The sequence below is a fragment of the Anas platyrhynchos genome, chromosome 2 (genome assembly GCF_047663525.1).
Source record: "Anas platyrhynchos isolate ZD024472 breed Pekin duck chromosome 2, IASCAAS_PekinDuck_T2T, whole genome shotgun sequence".
In the NCBI taxonomy this organism is placed as follows: domain Eukaryota; kingdom Metazoa; phylum Chordata; class Aves; order Anseriformes; family Anatidae; genus Anas; species Anas platyrhynchos.
In genome coordinates, this window is record NC_092588.1 from 16,845,769 (window position 1) to 16,868,210 (window position 22,442).

Here is a 22,442-nt window from a genome sequence, read left to right on the forward strand (position 1 = left end):
ATTGTTGAGGTTGGTTTGAAAAGTAATCATTGATGAATTGTTAAATAAAACAATATAGGAATAATTCAATTAAGTGATTAATTGAATTTTATATATTTATATATACTTTTTATATAAAAAAGTTTTTTATATATAAAAAAGTTTTGGTTTGGTTTGTTTTTTTTTAAGAGATACTTTTAGTCCTACTTGAAATGTATTAAATTATCTTTCTCTTTACTAAGCTACACAGGTTCTGAGTTCCTTGATTCTTTCCTTATAAGCCATGGTTTCTTGACTAATAGGAAAAAAATAAAGAAAAAAAGGATTAATATTCATAATTATCTACAATTAAGGCATTTAAGATTTTTAGATTCAGAATTTGGTAGTACATCTGTTAAATGGTGATTGTCAAGATCCCAAATTTCAGCCTCTTTTCTTGATTCTGAAATATATGTGTCAGAACTCTTCCAAATTGTTTACAATTCAGATTCATTAAAGTGTTTTAATTTTGAAAGTATTGTTTTTTGCAGTTTTTCCCATTTTGCTCTTACTTATCCATGAATCTTTTTGCATGATGAGTTTTATCTTTCAACATGAAATACTATCCTTCCTCTTCTAGAAAATAAATAAATAAATAAATAAAACTACCCATCAAACTATAACAGGAAAGTCTGTGGTTTTAACATTGCCAGCACCCTTTTCTCATGCTACAATTAATCAGGAGTGATACATCTACATAACCGATAGTAAAAAGCAGTAAAAAGGTGAAGTACTCTCTCTTCTCTGCTTGGATATACTTAATCCGTTATGACCGATATTCATATCTCTTATTCTTCCAGAAATCATCAAAAAAATCAATAACTTCCCCAAAGTAGTTATGAGAATATCTAAGCTTAATTGGTTTTACTAAAACTGTTGGCAATTATTCCATATCCTATTGTTGGTGGTAGAAGAGAACAATTTGTTTCCTTGATCTTTATCTCCACCGCATCTTGGAAAAATGATCAGTCTGCCTATGATCTAATTATTTTCTTTTGGAGAGTAAACATCCAATTCTTTAGATCACAAGAGATCTAAGAGATTTTATTTATATATTTTTTAATGCCAAAACAATACATGATGTTCCTGTTTTTTTTGTTTGCTTGTTTGTTTGTTTGTTTTTCTGCAATATGCAGACACCTGCTTTTGGTTTGCAGTTTGTATATTTGCTAATATTTATTTTCACATTTGGTACTCAGAATTTCTCTGTATTTAATTTGTTATGTTTATTTTCAACTTTCTTAATCTCTCCAATTTATTTTCCTCAGTCAGCTATTGTAAATTACTGAGTTCCTGAGGGCATTTCACCAGGTCCTGCTTGTCTCTGTTTTAAATAATAATTTTAAATACTGTTAACATATATTGGCTTGAAATACTTTCTCATATTTTAAATCAATTTTAAATGGCATAATTAAATTGTTTTATTAAAATTAAAAGAGATAACAACTTGGAATGTTTCCATTTTCTTTCTGCTATCATTTTCTTTGGTACTGCTTCCTGCTACATAATGGTACTCTCTGTCTCTCCTGTTTTTCTTCTCTCTCTGTATTTGTTGGTGCTTGTTGGTGGTTTTTTTTTTGTTTTTTTTTTTTGTTGTTTGTTTATTTTAATTATTCTTAATGTATTTCTGTATTTCCAAACAGTAGTTAAAATACATATTCCTATGTCAAATTGTCTTCTCCACATTGATTGCATTGTCAAAACAATCTCATATGCTTCAGCACGTTCACATTCACATTTGCAGAATTGCAGAATGATCTCCACTAGTAAGGTATCTATAATTTGGAAGTTCAGAATAAATTTGCCTACCCTTTTTATCTGTTAAGATTTCCTTTGCATGATTTTTATTTTATTTTATTGTGGCGTTGTATTGGTAGTTATATTTATTTTCTTGTTATCTGCATGTTAGTCTTAACCATTACAACTGAAATCATTAAGACTAAACTTTTTGGGTTAAAAGGGGTAAACAGAATGTCATTTTACTATAACAGACTAGAAAGAGAGTAATTAACTATTTAATGTATTCAATTATTTAAAAGGTACATCGTGTCACCAATGAAGTATTTTACTTAAGGTAATCATTTAGGCCAACTAAATATTAGGTACTCGAGTCTAGGTTTTGAAGCAGTGACCCTCTAGATAAAAACTCAGTATCCTATTATCAGTTCTTCAGGTTACGTTTTTCCTTCTTTTTGCAGAGTTTATGCACTGTTATTCTCCATTTTTTATCATACGTGTAGCTCTGTAATCAAATTTATCTGCATGACATAAAGCCATATTGCACCCTTCAGTTTTAAGTGATATTTCCTGTTGATTGCACTGAGGAATGCTGCTTAAAAAATGGATGGTGCAGTATGACAATTAAATCTGAAATACAATTATATTGTCTCAGATCCTAACTGCAGGAGCTAGCAACTAGGTAATCTGAAAGCAGTAGTAGGAATTAAAAGCTTCCAGCAGCAGAAAAAAATACTTGGTAGAAAACATACGAATTTCTCCAAATAGATTAAGACATCTGTGCTTTATTCTCATACTTAGGCCATTATTCACAGTTCTTTTACTGAATGAAGGTTTTCTTTGTGAGTTCTTTCTTTTGTTTAAACTGTGAAGGCGTGATAGAAAACATGAGCAGTAAGCACACGGCAGGGGCTTTTAACCCTGTAATGTGTTCATGGAGCTGTAGAAAATTGTTTTCCATAGCAGTAGTTAGGCATAGACTGCAGGGATTTGTGTTTCTGCTGTTATTTTGGCTCTCTGCTGTGATCATCTAAATTCCTTTTACAACTAGCGTTAGCTGAGATGTAAGGAAAGGTATCACTGCTGATGGTAATGCATTTTATATTGTACTATTTACTGATGCATTGCCACAAAAAGGTAGAATTTAGTTCTTTGACATGCAAAGGGAAATGAATACTAATGATCAAGATGGGCAATCTTCTAGATAAAAATGTTTATCACTTTAAGATAGGAAGTAGGTGATACTTCACTGTTCTTATGATAGGATGTTTTCAAGGGCTGCAGGGAGTGCTATTTTACAAGAAAACATACCATTACAGTAAATTCAGCACACATACAAAAGGACTTTTTACCATTAATACTTAATAATGTTTAAAGAAAATAGTGTGAAATGCATCAACACACTTACTCTTATCACATTCTTATCACAATCAACTGCCTTTCTCTCTCATTAGTGTTCCATTGATGATCCTGGAAAGCACAACAAGGACAGTATACTGAGTATTATGGCATAAGTTAAATTTGGTGGGAAGAGCCTGTTGACTGGTGTTTTTATGATGAATGGTTACAGGCTCTTCAGATGGTATAGGAAGGGCAGGCGAGACAAAGGGGTGGTGCGGTAGGTAACAGAGGGTCTGGACTGTATGGAGCTTGCAGGTGGCAATGACACAGTTGAAAGGCTCTGGGTAAAGTTTAAGGGAAAAGCAGGTAAAACAGGTATTGTTGGAATCTGTTATAGGCCACCCAATCAGGATGGTAATACCAATGAATTATTCTTTAAGGAACTAAGGGATATTGCTAGATCAGCTGCCCTTGTCCTTATGGGTAACTTTAACTGGGAATACCATACAGCTAATGCAAACAGGTCTTAAAGCACAATGGTGATAACTTCTTGGTACAGGTACTGAGGAAGCTGACAAGGAAATTAAGCTGAAATTAATAAAAGTGTGGAAAACTTGCAATAAATTTGATTTTTATGCCTTTGAAAAATAATGTGTTTTATATTTATTTATGGAAAAAAAAATGCATGCTTATTTAAAAGATTTTTTTGTTTGTTTCTTTGTTTAAATTCTGATACTTTTGATTTCAATGGCATTGACTTCAGTGGGATCATAATTTTACCCCAAATTTGCACATTGTTTTATATCTGCTAATGAATGAAGTATATTGATGATATGAGTGCTGGAGTAGGACAGTATTATTAGTATTTGTTGCAGTACCTTCTTTATTCAACTAATGGACAGTAGAGAAGGAAGTGGTGTAAGGGGAAGTAATTAGCTTTTTGTCAATCTTATTTCTCTAGCTTTAGTCTTTGTTGCTTATATTCTTCCATAATCTCTTCTGTTTCATCCAAATTCTGGAACAGAAAATTTTGAATATTTGCAAGCTAGTAAGCAGGTCGTTTTTCATAAAAAAATATACATGTATTTGCCAGATTCAGCTCATGAAGAATTTCTACTTTGTGTTTTTCAAATAACTCAAGGCAAATAGTTCCTTGGATGAAGCACAGCCAAGACTGTGTTGCCTCTTGGCAAAAAGTACCAATAATTCTGTTTGCTAAACATCTTTTCATGAGGAAGCGTGAATTTCTGATATTTCATATGTGTGGATTGTGTGAAGGCACTGAGATTATTATTTTAGCCATGGAAAACAATATTACATGAAAGTTTTATAGTGTTTGTTAGTGCTTACTCTGTAACTCAGAGTAGGTGTCTTGCATATTAGTGCAAATTACAGAAACCCATGCTAACCATGACAGAGCCTTAAAATTCATATAATCATAGAATCGTAGAATCATTAAGGTTAAAAAACCTCCAAGATCATCTGGTCCAAGCATTCCCTTACTACCAATATCACCCACTAAACCATGTCCCTTAGCACCAAGTCAAACCTTTAAATTTTAGCAATTAAAGATTTCTTCTTTTCACAGTATATTCTACTGTATATATTTTGTGTAAATTAGCTAAAAGTAGTCCTAAAATACGTAATTCATAGCTACATTAATCCATAGCTTGTATTTAGTATGACAAGTAAAGAGATAAAATCTTCTGAAATAATAGTAAAAAAAAGTCCTTTTCTTCACTATAATTCATAAGGTTATATTTTGAGAGCATATCACAAAAGATAGATTTCTATATGTTTAACATAGGAACATTGAGTACTTATCGTAGTAGTACTACTTTGAGTACTTATAGTAGTACTTATTTTAGGATCTCACTTAAGTCTTAATGGAAGAAATATATGTATTCAAATGCATATGTTACCATTAAACTCAAAAAATATTTTATAGTCTGAAATAGTTAAGAGAAATATTCTGAATAAATGTCTTTATTCCTTACAATAGATTCAACTACTAAATTACAAAGTGTATATTAGAAGCAGGTCATATCCGTAGGAAAATCCTGACACTTACTACTGTTTCACATAAATACACCTGAACATCTGATGAAGAAAGAGAAGAAAAAGCCCTGTTTCTTGCTTCACAATTTTGACTAAAGCCAAATGCTAACTTCTGTTGGTCTTAGAAAAATACATCGTTGTAGTAAATCGCATTGTTATTTATCTCCCATTTTATCAATTACTATAGCTATTAGTGGCAGAATAAACATGATATTTGTATGATAAATAAAATTGTTTGCTCATAAACTTATATATATCATTTTATAAATAAATGAGATATAAATAATTGGTACATCATGTTCAGTCAAGAAATTCTGACACTCTTATTTGAGTAGTGCTATACATTACTTTGAATTATGAGCGTATTGGCAGGAGTAGGCATTTACTAGTGTGCTGATGGGATGCATAATCTATGCCTTTATCAGAATATAAAGCATTGTACAAATGAATAATAGTTTTGTATACTATGAATAATAGCACACTGTGTCTAAAGCACATCATTATTTTATTAAGATGGTTGATAAATGTTAAAGAAAAACAATAACTGATCTGGAAAGTAGCAGAGTGTCATCAGTTCTCTTTTGAAATATGAGAAAGTCAAGCATACTCAGTACTTCAAATGATACATAATTTTATCTAGTGTAGAAGAGGAATACATTTTACTGTTATGCCATATACCAACATACAGCACATCACTAGCTGATTTTTTTTTTCCTGATATTATATAATATGAAAAACTGCTTATCTTCAATTTCTAGCACCCTGTGGAAGCCGGTCAACAGGCTCTGAAGGCACTGTATTATCACCAAACTACCCTAAGAATTACAGTGTGGGTCACAACTGTGTTTACTCTATAACTGTTCCTAAGGAATTCGGTAAGTAGATTTGGTGTCATTCAGATCTTTTTATCGCTTGGGTGTTTTGAACACTTATGGATGAATTTTGTGATTGATTTAATATTAAACATACTACTGTGAAAAGGTTATTTTAAAATGATGTTTCTGTTGATATTTTTTTCTAACATTTTTGTAGTGCACTGTTTTCTCATAATACTTGCATTTATCCTTATCTTTTAAAATAATTGCCATTCATTTATTTTTATCTCACTTTGACAACCAAACAGTAATTTAGAATATTTCTTTGATTATAGCCAAATGTTGCTTTTCACCCAAAACCATGTGCCAAAGACCTAGATAGTCATGTAGCTCCAGTAAGTCCAAATAAGCAGGGGAAGGACCATTTGTATGAAATGGATGATAATATTGCTTTCAGAAGGCTTCTCTGAATCATGAGGCAATGTTAGTATTTCCTTTCCTGAAGAACAAAATTCAAGCAGTGTGCCTCTGTTTTTTGTAGACTTCCAGATCCTCAATCAAAACTTCACTCCTAACCCTAACATTTTTTTTTATTTCTGGTGATAGTATGAATCTTTCAAAGACAACTTCAAAAAGACCAGCCTTTTAAATCACTGTTTTATATGTCCTTATGAATGATTTTATCTCACTTTATTGTCCAGTATTTCCTTTGATGACTACTGAGAGATTGTTGTTCACTTAGACTCCTTGGTAAGCAGTGTGTCATGCATTGAATATCATTTATTCCTGTACTTCAGATTTCTGCTTGATTATGTACGACTTGATTTTGATCCACTGCTTTTATTGCTGTTCACTAAATAACAGGTGCCTGTAGATGGGAATGGGCATTTATGTTCCTTCGTGTTATTAATCTTCATAATAGAATAAAAGAAGCATACACTTTTGACCTAGCTAATCTATTTTAGATAACCTGGAGAGATTATATCTTCCCGTTTCAATCAGTCTAATACTTCTTAGATAGTTAGTGCCACAGATGAGGACACTCAAAGAGTTACAATTTCTGTAATAAAGGATTCATTTGAAATGTTATTGCTCTGTACTTTGTATCGTTGACATTCTGGATGGAAATGGAATTTTGTAACTTCTGCAATCAGAGGATAAGAAACTTGTAATGAAGACAAGATCCCAAAATGAGTTATGGAAATGGGGGGAAGGAAACCACACAATTACTAAAATCCTAGTATAGAACTTTCTACATAATTACTTGGAATAATTTGACAAATACTTATTTTCTTCCCACAGTAAGCATGTTAGGAACAGTATTAAGAAATTCTTCTTGAGCTGTTCACAGTGCTGATATTAAAAAAAAAAAAAAAAAAAAAAGCTAATATGAAATTGAGAAATCACAATTTATATTACTAACCCTGTTATAAAGGAATCAGTGAGTTATTGGGGATATGATATGATAGCTCTTTTGCTGTCCTGTCTCAGGATGGAAGTTTTATTTTTCCTGTGCTTAAAAAGCACACTGTGACAAGAACACCAAGCATGTGTAAAATATATAATGAGAATTTTTAACCTGCTTTTGTGAAGACAGAAAATATAAATACTTGTGTGTTTAAAGGGAAAGGTAATAAACATAAATGGCAATAGCCATTCAAAAATGAGGGTGATGTCATACATTGAAGAGGCCAAAATAAGTGAAATAAGTGTAGAAGTATTTCCATTTTAGCTGCTTTTCTTCCATGATACTCTTACATTAACAGGGAACAGAACTTCTTTCAACCAAAAGCTCAACTTTTAAAATATGTGTCTTTGATTGAACTATATAGTGCTCTGTTCTCTTTTTTTTTTCCTTTTTCTTTTTTATGTATTTTTCCCTTATTTTTTTTCCTAGTAACAACCATTACAAACAATTCTAACAGACACATCACACCTAAGAATATGACTTTATTTAACGCCAAAATATTGACCACCAGTTAATTTTAACACATTTTCAAACCTCAAGATAATTACTTGTTTCAGACTGAAATTTTAAATAATTGAGTGTAATGAATATGCTGGATCTAATGGCTTTTATCTTTATCTCATTACAAATTATTCAAATATAGTTGCAGAGAAGCATATCTATACATTTTTAATGCTGAGACCTTTAGGATCAGTTTTAGGAATTGTATTGCCCATAATTCTGTTATTTTGGGTTCTGATAGAGAACACTGCATTAACAAAATAGTTTACATTAAATTATATTGCTTTGGTATATATGGTGTAGGGATCACTCACTGACAGGATGGTCCCCAAGAAATGCTATGTGGGTGCTTTGTGAATGAAGACATTAGATTTTGTCTTGAATCCAATTGTGCTTTATGACATGTAGATTTGTCAGAAATGATAGCACAGCAGCTATTAATTGAAAGAAATGCTTGTGAGAATGAATGGGTACTCCAGCAAAACTGCTGACATAAAATAATTTTCAGTAATTTACATAAAGAAACTAGCAAAAACTCATCTTCCATAATCCTCCCTATCATGCTGGCTTTCAATGTGAAATACAGAATTCAAATATTTGCTTAATGGAACTTCTCCAGGAACTATTTTTGCATCCTATACACTCTGTGATATCTTAGAATAGAAGACAATTCAAAAATCATTAGACAAGCTCAAGGCAGATAGGAAAACACACAAACAATGGAACTATATATATATATAAAATGTGCAGGAGGAAACTCATTGGCCTGGATTAGTTTTAGATGGAGTGAAAGGAAAAGCTATTTCATGTACAGCTTTTCTAGTTCTCATGCCCAAAATTCTGTGGAAAAGTCATTACAGTGTGGACTTTTTTTCACTGTTTCATTATTCTGTCATGCAAAATCATAGTTGCAATATTTCATACTGTGACAGGTTTAAGCTAGAAGATAAATTATTCACAAAAACACACAGTATGCCACAGGCAGTCTTTTGTAAACATGGAATACTCATCTTTTTTGATGCTCTCCCACTGATACTTTAAAATGGTGTAATGATTGTTAATTGTTCAACACTGAAATCCAGCACTGGTTACAATTAAAATGCAGATATTTAAGATTTTATTTTGTTTTCGTGATGCACATAAACTACTGTGTATGGTCTGCTCTGCATAACAATGTGGTCTATACTCCTGTTTTAAAATTTATATTCCTAACAGTAAAATAAATTTTATATCATCTTGCCTCAGCAAATGGATTTCCTTTCTGCTAGAGTAAAAAGATAAATTGAACATAAACAGTAAGGTACAGAAATGTGATTTAGAAGAATCTTCTATCAGAAAATTAGGTAACTGCTCTTTACCACCACTGAAAAATTTTAACTTTATGTCACTTTTTTTTTTTTTCCCTAAAAAGAAGCTTAAAAACATACGTATGATTGGGAAATTTTCTAGTTTCTATGGAGACTATAGTTGTTTTACATTTCCATCAAGATCTAATATTAAAGGAATGACAAGCACTGTATTGACAAATACAACATCATTCTGGGACAAGGCTTTTTAAAATTTTGGCAGTGAAGGTAGACCTAGTTTACTGCCTTAGTGTAAACAGGGAAGTTAAAATCAGCTATTCTCTTCAGATTCTGAATAACGTTATAAAGCCATATACACTTGCTTGTGTTCACAGACATCTTTTCCTTGTGTCTTTTCTGCATTTGTTGTGTTATGAAATATCAATAAATTATTGTTGATAATCAATAGAGAGAAGGAAAACAAACAAACACAATCAACACCGTATTCATTTTTTTGTTTTATGAAAAGATCCTTGAAAGAGTAATTTTTCTTTTTTCTTTTTTCTTTTCTTTTATTTTTTTTTTAATTCTGGAAAGTACATTCACATTCTGCCAGTAAAAACACAGAAAGAGCAAATCATGCTGTCGACATGTGATTTCGAGTAAACATTTCACTGTATCTAGAATCATCATCAACTTAAAAGCCATGTCACACCAGAGTTATTTCAGTACTCATTGGATTTTGAACTCAGTTTACATTTGCAAATAAAAAAAGATAGTCAAGGGCAAATCATAAGTAACAGCATGTCTCAAGTGACAACCCCACATCAAGAGGGAATAAGAAGCAAATGGTATTTATGAAAATACTTAGCTGAGTAAAGATTTGCTTTTAATAACTTGAATCCATCATCACTGCTGTGTGCATCTTACTTTCATTTTAGAAATGTGACAGACATGTATAGAATGACGTTTTTAAAATGTGGAGGATTTAACTCTACATCTTACATTAAAATAGATGGAAATGTCTAGCTTAAATATTTTCAACCAAGCAATACTCTGCTGAATGGGAGGTACAGATCATAGAAGGCAATGTGAAAAATCAAAAAAGAAAAGAAAAAAAAAAAGCTGCCATAGGTATGAAATTTATTCTGTGAATCTTACTCTATTTTTACCCTCTTTTCATACAAGTAACCACTTCAAAGTCAATAGGACTTTTGATAGGAATGCATTGTCCCAACAATGATCACTTGTCAGTGAAATGGAGTAAAACCACTAAGACTGCTCCAAATGCTTATATGCCTAACTCCATAATGTCTCAAGATGCTAATTTCAGGACAAGGGAAAGATTATTTACTGATTAAAATCAACAAATGATAGACGGCTTGAGCCCCTCCCCCCCCCCTTTTTTTTCTTGGCATTCTTTCAACTCTGTTGCCCTACTGCCATTTTTCTTAACAGCATTTTGTTTCTGCAAGACTTTCAAAGGGTCTTGTACTAGTATCCAAAACCATAATGTTTAGTATATTCTTAAAACTGAGCTTCAAGAGTTCAGCATTAAAAATGTGTGGAAGTCCTTTTCTGCATTTTTCTATGGACAACTAACTGATCTTCATTCATAAGTGGTAGTGTTATCTGTGACAGAATTTAGAAATCCTGGCCAGAACAAAAACATCATCATCCAAAAGGTATCAGGCAGATACAGAAGTGATTTTTTTTCTTCCCACAGATAATAAACCTAATTAAAGTAATATGCAGTCAGACATGCAATTGGTAAAGTGTTTTTTTGTTTGTTGATTGGTTTGTTTTTCTTTGATGTAGTATCAGCATGGACACATATTATACGAGAAAGGAAACATTTGCAACACTAGCGTAAACGCTGCATTATGTTGATTTAGCTTGCTGCCAGAAAATTTTATTTGAAAATTCTCTGAGTAAACTGACCTGTGGCTGGTACTTGACTTTTCACGTGATTCTTTTGTCAAGTTAACTTTGAGAGTTAATGAAGAATACTAAAGGGGGCAATACTGAATGGCATTAGGTTGCCTAGAGCCAAAAAAATATGTAAATTTTGTGCATTTACTAGAAGCGTATAGTCTCCTCTCCCACAAGTGGAAATTCAATATTTGTATTGTCCATTCATTTAATGACTGAATATACATTTATTATACAGTATTTTGAATAAAAATACAGAATAAACTACTTGTTTGAAACACACAAAATATTTTTAAGACTTGATAACATTTATTTAAATTATTATATAACTATATAATAAATACTATAAAAATGCATAGGATGTAGCTGATTATACTCTATATGTGAAAAATATTTTCACAATTTGATAGAAAATTAATAGTACTGCAAGACTATATACATCTATATTAGGAAATTGTTTTCCTATTGATGTAAAAAAATGTATTTGAAGATTTGGCATGTTTTAATGAGAAAGTGACAGAGGTATATAGTTTTTCATTATATGTCAAACACAGAGCTAAAATATTATTTTTTATTTTCAGTCTATATGAATAAGTTAATAAAAATATATTGTATGTAAAATATGTATGAAGGTAGGTAGTGAATATATTTTTTGTCACGCTTTTAATATTTTCACACAAATTAGTATGTTACCCACTCTCTTTAAAATAGCTTCTTGTTGCGGTCTACAATTTTGCAATAACAAAGATGAGTGTAAGTTATATAACTATTAACTTCTGTTTTACTTTTCTAATTCAAAGCCAAATTTGTGTCATTTAGATGCTGACTATATAATTTAAGGAGGTGCCAGAAGGTCATTTTATATCACTTTCCACTTATCTATGAGTCTCCTCAGGGACTGGCAGGTTTTATATACGCAAACACACAGCTGGGGAGTATTTCATTCATTGGTTCAATACTTAACATGTTTGCCAAGTGAGCAGATGCCGGTAAGGCAGTCATCATAGGGTGACTTTTAAAGGAGATTATACAAGACAGTATGTTTTTGAAGTAAAATTTGAAGAGATTTTCTATTTTAATTGCTTAATATGATTTGAAATTATTTTTTTTCAATGTTGCTTTTACAGCACTAACAGCTTAAGTTATTGAGTTTGATTATAAAGATATGTCAACAGTATAGCTGCCTCACTAATAGCCTATAACAAAGTGCAATGATGATAAGACCACATCTGTGGTATTCAAATAAATTAATTTTTTCAAAATAAGTAAACTAAAGTGAGTATAATGCCAATGGATTGATAAAAGATATGGAAAATAAATGAATTGGAAAAAAATATGAAAAAGATACGAAAAAAAATATATGAAAAAAGATATGAAAAAAAGATATGAAAAAGAAATGCATTGATAAAACTGGGGGGTGTGTGTGGGGAGGGGGAGGCACACACTTTATGTAGGCAAATAGCATTCTACTAGAGAGATTGGTGGATTTTGCCCTGTACCTCAGTTATTAAGTTTTGGAAATAAAAACTCTTCCTGGTTTCAGAAAAGGAATGAGTAGTCATCATTACTTAGCTGCTCATAAATGTCACTAGATGTGATTTAAATAATCTGAAAAAAAAAAAAAAAAAAAAAAAAAAAGTTAAATGTATTTACAGTTGCCAGAAGAGATATAAGCCATTTTAGCAAACCTTTTCTTCTTTTTTTTTTTTTTTTGGTATTTTTTTTTCATTTTTGTAGTGGCAAAAAATCATTAGGACAATCAGTCTAGAAGAACAGCTGAGGAATCTCCAAGTGCCTGCTCCATGGTATAGGAGTTTCACTGAGAGGTATTAAGGGACAGAGGAACATGGCCAGGAAATCAGTGAGGAGTCATTGAGGAGTGCAATCCAAGTTTCCATGTTGAAGTATGCTATATTTCAGGGAAGGAGTTAGTTGGATCAGGCTAGGGTCAAGGAACTGCAAAAAGATCCTTTTGCAAAAGTCCTTATAAATCTTTCAAGTATTAGGCCCTGCTCATGTAGTTATAGCCCATGTTTGTCACCTTTCCTCTTCATTATATTTGTTTGGGTATAAATTATTCTCACAGGTAAACTGATCTGCATTGACTCAGGTGTCTGTGTTTACCACTTTTGTATATAAATACAATCTTCAAAATTTCAGTATTTATCTGAGTGATTTTCCTGCAATTAACTTTGTTTAGAAAAGAAATAAAAAAGCATTTCCAGTTCTTGCTAAACTTTGCATAGTGTTTCTTCATAGTGTTTGCAGTCCTGACTGCAGAAATGGGTGATTATTCTGAAGTCTCACAACCAAATCTCTGAGCACTGTTTATTTTACTGAAGGAAGTAGGTTGCTTTCCTGTCTGTATACAATTATTAATTTATAGTCATTTCAAAAGAAATGTTCAAGTAAACATTGGGATAGAACTGAATTGCATCTACTCTATTAGCATAAGTAAATTTCAGGAAAATGTGGTTAAAGCCTCCAAAGGGAAAAATAAAAAATAAAAAAAAATAAAAAAAAATGAAACCAGACCCTTGCATACATTTTGTAGCAAAAATAAACTTTTGTAAGAACTTAGAATTGGAAACATATTTTGAGAAACCATTTTAAAATGCCAAAATGCAGCTATTTGCTTTGCTTTGAGTTGTGACTTAGGAAACATTTTTGGTCTCTTCTTTGGGATGGGTGTATAAAGCCAGTGCACATGAAGACTAATAATAGCCCCAGTGTTTCCAGGTTCCACCTGAGGTGTGTCAGTTAGACTAGAGTATGGAAGTGGACTATGTAATTACAAGGAATATATAACAGAAGAAGTGTTTGGAAGAATAGGAGAAGTAGTATATATATATTGATGCATATACATATACATGTATGTTGTCGAAGGGTGAAGCCCCTCTGAAAGCAGCACTCAGCTAGATGAGAATTACTAAGCTATAATTGATTATATTATTCTATTATTCTTAATTGCTTATATTATTCTATTATGCACTGGTAAGACAATGAGATCCACTGTTTTCCCCCCAGGGGTAACTGCACCTGCTGCTTCCCTAAAGTGCCTGTCTGTGTTCAGTATTGGGGCCACAATCTCATTGCGATCACTGAGATGTGGTGGGACAGCTCGCATGACTGGAACACAGTCATGGAGGTCTATGTCCTCTTTAGGAAAGACAGGCTGGAGAAGCAGGAGGGTGGGGTTGCCCTTTATGTGAGGGAGCAATTAGAGTGTACCCAGCTCCAGCTGGGGGAGGGTGAAGGACAAGTGGAGAGCTTGTGGGTAAGAATTAAGGGGTGGGCTGTATAGGAGACATGGTGGTGGGGGTTTACTATAGGTCTCCAGATCAGGAGGGGGAAGTATGCATAGTATCATATTATTAGATGATTTGGATGCTTTTCTTGAGACCATTTAGAATTTCACAAGCTCAAAATACTTGTTTTGAAACCCTTTATTTATTTTTTTATTGGGGGGTGGGGGGGGAAGGGAGGAGTAGTACAGGGGGGAATGTTATAATTGAAAGCATTGGCATAATGCCAACCTAATGTCGTGTCATAATATCAGTGAGATATTAAATCTGATTTCTCTGGTGGTTTAATTTCCTGTCATAGTGTCCAAAACCAGATCTGAGAAGTCTTAAGAGGAGCTAAGGTTTAGCATGTTTATGTTGTATCCAAAGAGAATAAATTTTCTTTTCATCTCATAAGTGAAGTGGTATAAATTCTAGCATTTAATGATTTTGGTGATTGTTTAAGAGATCAGACTGTGAACAGGCTGACTGTGAAATAATAAGTACACTAGAAAATACAGAGCAAAGGAGTAATATGGTGGTGGTATTGAACCTCAAAAATGAAAGTCAGTTTTGTTCAGAGTTATAGCTTTTAGTATTGTAAATTTGAATAATTGATACTTATGCTGAGAAGTGTGATAAAATCCTCAGCAGAAATGAAAGACAAATACTTTTAACATGCTGGCTGTAGATGAAGTCAATTTCCATTAGTCACTCAGGTTTATAAAGTAGTTTTACTCATACTACTGTGATAAATGCAGAGCAACTAATATGAATTAGAGAAAGATTGGTGAAATTTTTCAACTTTATAATATTATTACAATTACTAGCATTATTAATTATAATAATGAAAAACTGGTATTTTCAATTAGAAAAAAAAAAAAAAACAACACCATAATAACATACTTCTCATATTTAGAATACATTCTCAACTATTTCTGTACTGAGTTATTTCTAGGAATGAAACAACAAATTTACGGTTAAGCAAGATTAGTTTTTTTTTTTTTTTCACAAATGAATGAAACAAAATTCTCATCTAGGTCTTGAAACATTTTTTGAGTTCACATTTCAGTTACAGAGTTATGGAATTAACACATCTGTTTCCAGACGGGAAGCTCTGATGAATGGTTTTAGGGACTGTAGCCACAAAGTTCTTTTTCTTTTATTCACAGCTATCAAACGACTGTAATATTTTTTGTTTGTTTGTTTCACAGTTTTTCTGTTGTTTTCTGGAAGTTTTTTTTTCTTTAGATGATAAATATGAAGGATTTTTTCAATGTCTCCTAGTTTTATTTTCTAATCTTCTGCTGGGATTTGTTTTGACTTTGCCTACTGATGAAAATAATTATTCAAGTGTTAATTTCATCCACACCATTCAGTAAAATGAAGTGATTATTTGTTTCAGATGAATGAACTGATGAATCATCTGAGTTAAACAATAACATTTACTAGTAGGATAATAAAAGATAATTATTATACTCAGAAAGCTGTTGTAATTTAAATTAGTAGCTCTAAATTAGCTGTGAGATGATTGAAGAACCAAACAGCTTTTTCAAAGTGACTTTGCCATTAAATCTAGAACCCAGAAATCTAGAATGTATACAGACAAGTCATTAATAAGAAGGCTTGAATTAAAACTGATATCTTAATAAGTTTTTTGTTAGCAGTACACCAATTTAAATAGCATTGCATTATTATTATTATTTATTACAGTTTTATTTTTTATTCCTTATATTTGCGATGTCATGTCATAATGCCTTTTGTCAAATAATACCGTCAAAAAAAATAATATACCTATCTGAGTATCTAATCCATCTCTTAACTAAATATTGAAAGTAAATTAAAATTCACAGAAGACAAGATAAAATGTTGTACTGAAAATCACACCAATTTTCCTGAAATGTGATCTTCTTTCATATTTCATTTGCTCCATGAATGGGATATCAAATAAGAGGAAAAAAAAAAGGGGGGGGGAGGGGGAGGGGCAAAAAATGGCACTAAAGAACATGGTTTAGTGATGGGAATCAGTAGGACAGGTGAATGGTTGGACTTGATGATCCTAAAGGTCTTTTCCAACCTAGATTAAACATAGACAAAGAAACACCTTGCTGAGTAAAAAGTGTATAGCTTCAGAGGCAGAAATCACGTTGCTTAAGTGAATTCATAATATGCATTAAAATGTGTCATGCAACACTATATAAGATGAGCAAGATGATTATACCAGCAATTTGCTTTTTAAACAGAAGTACAATTTCATCTAGCTGTAAATAGCTTAACGTCAAAAAAACCCACAATACCATGTTCATACTCTGATGTGAATACATATTCAAGAGTTGAAGAAATTAATGAAAGAACATTCTGTAGATACAGAGTCCAAACATAGTTAAACAGATAATGAGTTAGGTGGAGTCCAGATTATTGTTTTGAATTCTGTTTTCTGTATCGAGGTACTCCTGGTCCCTTTAAGACAAAAAAAAAATTCCTTAGTAAATATGAAAACATGTCTTCTGTGGGATACTTGACTGCATGTCTCACTGTAACAAAGGAGGAACTACATATTGTTCTATAAAAACAATAGTTAACAAGTACAGAGGGAGAATAAATGTTTGCATGCATGTATTAGTTGTGGAAAACACAACCTCTCTGTATCTCTGTGTAAAAGTGTGTAAGACGGTATAATAACATTTACCTTAAGGAAGTCCTGTGAAAATTAATCAGATTAATACTTGAAGTTAAGTACAAACAATTCTCTGTGAAATCTGAAGTGAAATATAAATTATATGTTTTATATCATACCGATAAAACAAACCAAACTTGATGGTAAGATTTTTTTTTCTTTTTATAAGCTCATATATTCCCTCACAAGTTGTGCCATTTTCTTGTAAATGATATAGAATTAATTTGCTAACCATGATGTATCACAATTTGATACAGGGTTTGCAGGCTAATGAAAACCAATATTTCAGTAACAAAAACTATTTGGAGATGGACACAGTACAATTTTTTATTATTTTGCAACACAATGATTTTTTATTTTTTTAAGGTAGGAAAATGTGTTTGTCGTTGTTGTTTAACCCTATAGAAAATGTAAGTTATAAAAATGGTTTTGCAGATGCTTTTGTAAGTTTATTTGCTCGCTTACTAAATTCAGTTTGCTTACTGATGGACTGTTGGAGATGTTTCTCCCTTGCTGTTCAAGGTAGATTTGAAGATGTTAGAAGAACATCTTCAGATGTATTACAGAGAACTGTAATAATTGAGAAAAAAATGGCTGAAAGCAGGCTTCTGAAAAAAAAAAAAAAAAAAAGATATTTTCTTTTGTATATAGAAAGAAATAGGTAATTTGAAACAAACAGTAAGGAACAGTTTGTACTTCTGTATAAAGTCTCACAGTTCTAACTAGTAGTTCTGAAAATGTATATAATCATCTGGTCTTCTAGCAATGAAGGTCAATGTCTTGCTGAGAATAAAATAGTTGAAGGAGATTCAACCTTCTGGTTGAGAAAACAGTTCAAAGCATAATTATATATATGTAAAACATATTAATGTATTCAAACATGTCTCCATTTTTAATGTTTGTAAATTGCCAGTTACTAAGATCAAAGGATTCTAGATTTTTATTGCCACTTGAGAAAATTAACACTGTCAATAATATAGTCAAATATGGAATGATTTATTCTACATGAAACATGTTCAATTGTAATGTGCATATATAGTTAGTTGATATAAAATGGAGAACTGTTTCTGTCCTTTTAGTGCATACTCCTTTATTCTTATAGAGGATAATATCCTATGCTGTGTATAATAGAATTGAAATAGTATCAGATTTTGAAACTTAGTACTTTTAAAACTTTCTTAAAAATATGTGCATATGTACCTCCATTAGAAATCACCATTTGTAAGTATTATTTCTTTCACTATCACTATTTCTATTCCTAAATGTTATCAAATAATAAGTGATATACACAGACTTCACCTGGATGGTTGAGTCACCATCCCTGGAGGCCTTTAAAAGACGGTTAGATGTAAAGCTTAGTGATATGGTTTAGTGGAGGACTTGTTAGTGTTAGGTCAGAGATCGGACTAGGTGATCTTGGAGGTCTCTTCCAACCTAGATGATTCCGTGATTCTGTTACAGTCAGGTATCAGACAGTGAATCAGTTACCATATTAAAATGATGAAGACTGCAGACTTAGTTTCATATTTATTAAAATTTAGACCTAAATAAATTTGAAATACTCAGAGGAATACACACTGCTATTAAAACAGCTGAAGTACTGGACAATAGCATAATTTGCTTAAATACATTCTGCAATCCCATTACTTATTTGTATCAACATAAGTGTTTATATGATATAAACACTTTACAGTCTTAGCTATAAATTCTGAAGACATAGACCTTAAGAATTACCATCATTCCATGTCACAAAACAAGGGTAGGGAGCTGCCTACCACGGTGTCCTTTTAACAGCAATAAATCTGGAAAACCAGGTAAAAGTGTAACCTCGGGAAAATACTCACTGATCCTTCTCAGTCACCATTAATCTGTACTTAAAGGATTCCCTAATCTATAGGAAGCACATATGAATCTTTCTGCCATTAATTTATATCACTGCTTTTTAGCCCATATAGTCTTTGTGATATAATTTAGCAAGCAGTTCCACACCTTAAACATGTATTGTATAAAGAAACATTTTCCCAGTTTTAAATGTGTTATAGACATTTGCACTCACTGGTCTCCAGTTCTTAGACTTGAAAAGACAGTAACAATAATTCCCTGTTCAATTTCTCTATTCACCTCACAATTTTATAGATTCCTATCATATTTGTCCCTTAATCAACTCATTTCTAGAAAGAATTTATATCTGTTCATTATGCAATAGGGACAATTGCATATTTTCTTGTTATCCTGTTCATCCTTCTCTATACTTTTTCTCATTTCACTCACGTTTTTTTTGCAAAGAGCAGACCAGAAAGTCTATCCTTTGCACTGTAGATTTTCACATTTGTCTTATAATTGCTTGTTCTCTGCTCTTTTCCTAATAACTGCTGGTATTTTATTTCCTTTCTGGCACTACTGAATGCAGAACTGATGTTTCATAGGAATTTTATAACCTCAAGATCTTAGTCCAAGATAGTTAATAGCTAAGTCAAAGCCTGTCATTGTGAATATAAAGTAGGATTATTTTTTAATTCATGTGCACTACTTTATACTTACCTACACTGAATTTTATCTAACACTTTATCACATCATTCATTAGCATAATGTGTTTCTGTAACTTTTCAGTTAGTTCTTGCTTTTACTTCTTTAATAACATAACACCATCAACATATTTTGTAACTGTTTTTTACATCTTTCTAAATAATTTAATGATATATTGAAAATCACAATTCCTGACAGACATTCTCTGCACCAAGAAAACTATACCAGTTGTTGTTTCCTTATTGTTTCCTAAAGTTGAACCATGGTTGTTTTTTTTTTTTTTTTTTCTTTTAAAGAGTATTTTCAGAAATAGCTTATGGATTGCTTTTTGGAAACTGTGAAATGAGATTCTCTTTTTAGTTAACATATGCATAATTTCCTTAAGATAAAAAATCTAACCCATATCCTAAGTGATTGCACAGAAATGCTGTGTAATATAACTCAATGGAAATATGGAAAGGATAAAAGCTTTCTAATTGATAATGCATGATACTATACAATTTTGTCTGATATAGTCATAAAGTTAAATCTGTTCTGGATAAGGACCTGATTAGTTAATCTTGCAGGATATAGTGCAATAATAGTGCAGGTGTGACCAGCACTAGTTTATCTGGTGTCATAGACATTAAAGTTTTCAAGCTTTGCTTTCTTGGTAAAACAACCTTGTAAAATACAGCATGTTTAAAGTATATTCCTGATTTGAACTCTAATTGTTGTTTCCTACTTGATTAGAGTAAGGGGAAGATTTAGTAAAAAGCTGCTGCTAAAAGTAAATGCTTTAATATTATTGTAAGGGGGTGTCGAGAGGCAGGAGACCTTTTCTCCATTAACACCAGTGACAGGACCCACGGGAACGGGGTTAAGCTGAGGCAGGGGAAGTTTAGGCTTGACATCAGGAGGAAGTTCTTCACAGAGAGAGTGGTTGCACACTGGAACAGGCTCCCCAGGGAAGTGGTCACTGCACCGAGCCTGACTGAATTTAAGAAGAGATTGGACTGTGCACTTAGTCACATGGTTTGAACTTTTGGGTAGACCTGTGCGGTGTCAAGAGTTGGACTTGATGATCCTTAAGGGTCCCTTCCAACTCAGGATATTCTATGATTCTATGATTTCGTTCATATGTACACAATTCTCTCTTTATTTTGGTTTTAGGTAGGACTATAACATTAATCACTAATAGATCTGGGAAATAGTATCATAGATAGCTGCTGTGTTGGATGACAGGAAAATACATAATTAAAAACCATTACTGCCAAAGAACTAACTTTGGCAAAAGAACTAACGTTTACCAAAAGAATTAATCTATCCAGGCACAGAGGTGAGGCTTACCAGTCTGTAGTTTCCTGGGTCTTCCTTTCTACCCTTTTTAAAAATGGGAGTGATGTTTCCCCTTTTCCAGTCACAGGGGACTTCACCTGACTGCCATGATTTTTTGAATATGATGGAGAGTTTTGGCAACTACATCAGCCAGTTCCCTCAGGACCCTGGGATGCATGTCATCAGGCCCCATAGACTTGTAGTTGTTAAGTTGCATCAGGAGGTCCTGAACTTGCTCTTTGCTTACAGTGGGAGGGACTTCCCACACCCAAGATGCTCAGGCTTTGAAAGGTGTGGGAATCCTGACCCCACTAGTGAAGTCCGAGACAAAGAAGTTTATAAGTACCTCCGCCTTCTCTGCGTCTGTTGTTACTGGTTCTCCGTCTTCATTTGTTAGAGGCAGTACACTCTCCTTAGTCATTCGCTTGTGGCCAATGTACCTGTAGAATTCCTTCTGGTTATTGTTTGCATTCCTTGACAAGTTTAGTTCTGTCAGTGCTTTGGATTTACTGACCCCATCCATGCACATCTGAGCAGCATTTTGGTACTCTTCCCAGGGCATGTGTCCCTGTTTCCACCCTCTGTCCTTCTTTTGCTTAAGTTTGATCAGCAGATTCTTACTCAGCCATGCAAGTTTCCTACCTTCCCTGCTTGATTTATTGCACATGGGAATAGAGAGCTCTTGCACTCTAAGAAAAATAGCCTTAAAGAGTTGACAGCTCTGATCAGATCCTCTGTCCCCAAGGATCATGTCTCATGGGATCTCATCCACTAATTCTTTGAACAGCTGGAATTTGGCTCTTCTGAAGTTCAGGGTCCTGACTATGCTCTTAGCCAGGCCCATTTCCCTCAGGATCATCCACTTAACCAGGGCATGGTCACTGCATGACTTCCTCCAATCCTAACCTCTTTAATGAGTTCATCTGAATGGACCACCAGGTTCAGTAATGCTTCTCCTCTAATTTGTTTGTCTAATACCTGGATGAGGAAGTTGTCTTCAATGCACTCCAGGAGTCTCCTGGATTGCTTACTGCCTGCCACATAGCTTTCCCAGCAAACATCTGTGTGGTTGAAATCCCCCAGGAAGATCGCCTGTAAGTGCGATGCTTCTTGTAGCTGGAGAAAAAAGGCCTCATCGACAGGCTTATCTTAATCAGGCAGCCTGTAGTAGACCCCAAACACAAGGTGTCCTTTGTTGATCCAGTCCATAATTTTTACTGAAACACTCTCAGGCTCTCCCTCTCTAGACCTATACAAACCTACGGGGCAAAATGGGATCCACTCAAGGGTACTGAGGGAGGTGGCAGAAGTACTCACCAAGCCTCTTTCCATCACTTATCAACAGTCCTGACTATCAGGGAAGGTCCCAGTCAACTAGCGGCTAGCAAATGTGATGATCATGTACAAGAAGAGCTGGAAGGAGGATCCAGGAAACTACAGGCCTGTCAGTCAGACCTCATTGCTGGGGAAGGTTATGGAGCA

The 22,442-nt window shown here is 33.1% G+C and overlaps 1 protein-coding gene across 4 annotated transcripts in view; it reads left to right on the plus strand.

The window, feature by feature from the left end:
- CSMD3 (CUB and Sushi multiple domains 3) overlaps positions 1-22,442 on the plus strand; it is a 641,367-nt gene that overhangs the window by 488,685 nt on the left and 130,240 nt on the right. For all 4 annotated transcript variants that reach the window (XM_005009295.6, XM_038175100.2, XM_038175101.2 and 1 more), the window contains one exon: positions 5,913-6,029. In XM_005009295.6, the coding sequence (XP_005009352.3) occupies positions 5,913-6,029 (117 nt within the window). The remainder of the gene's footprint in view (positions 1-5,912; positions 6,030-22,442) is intronic.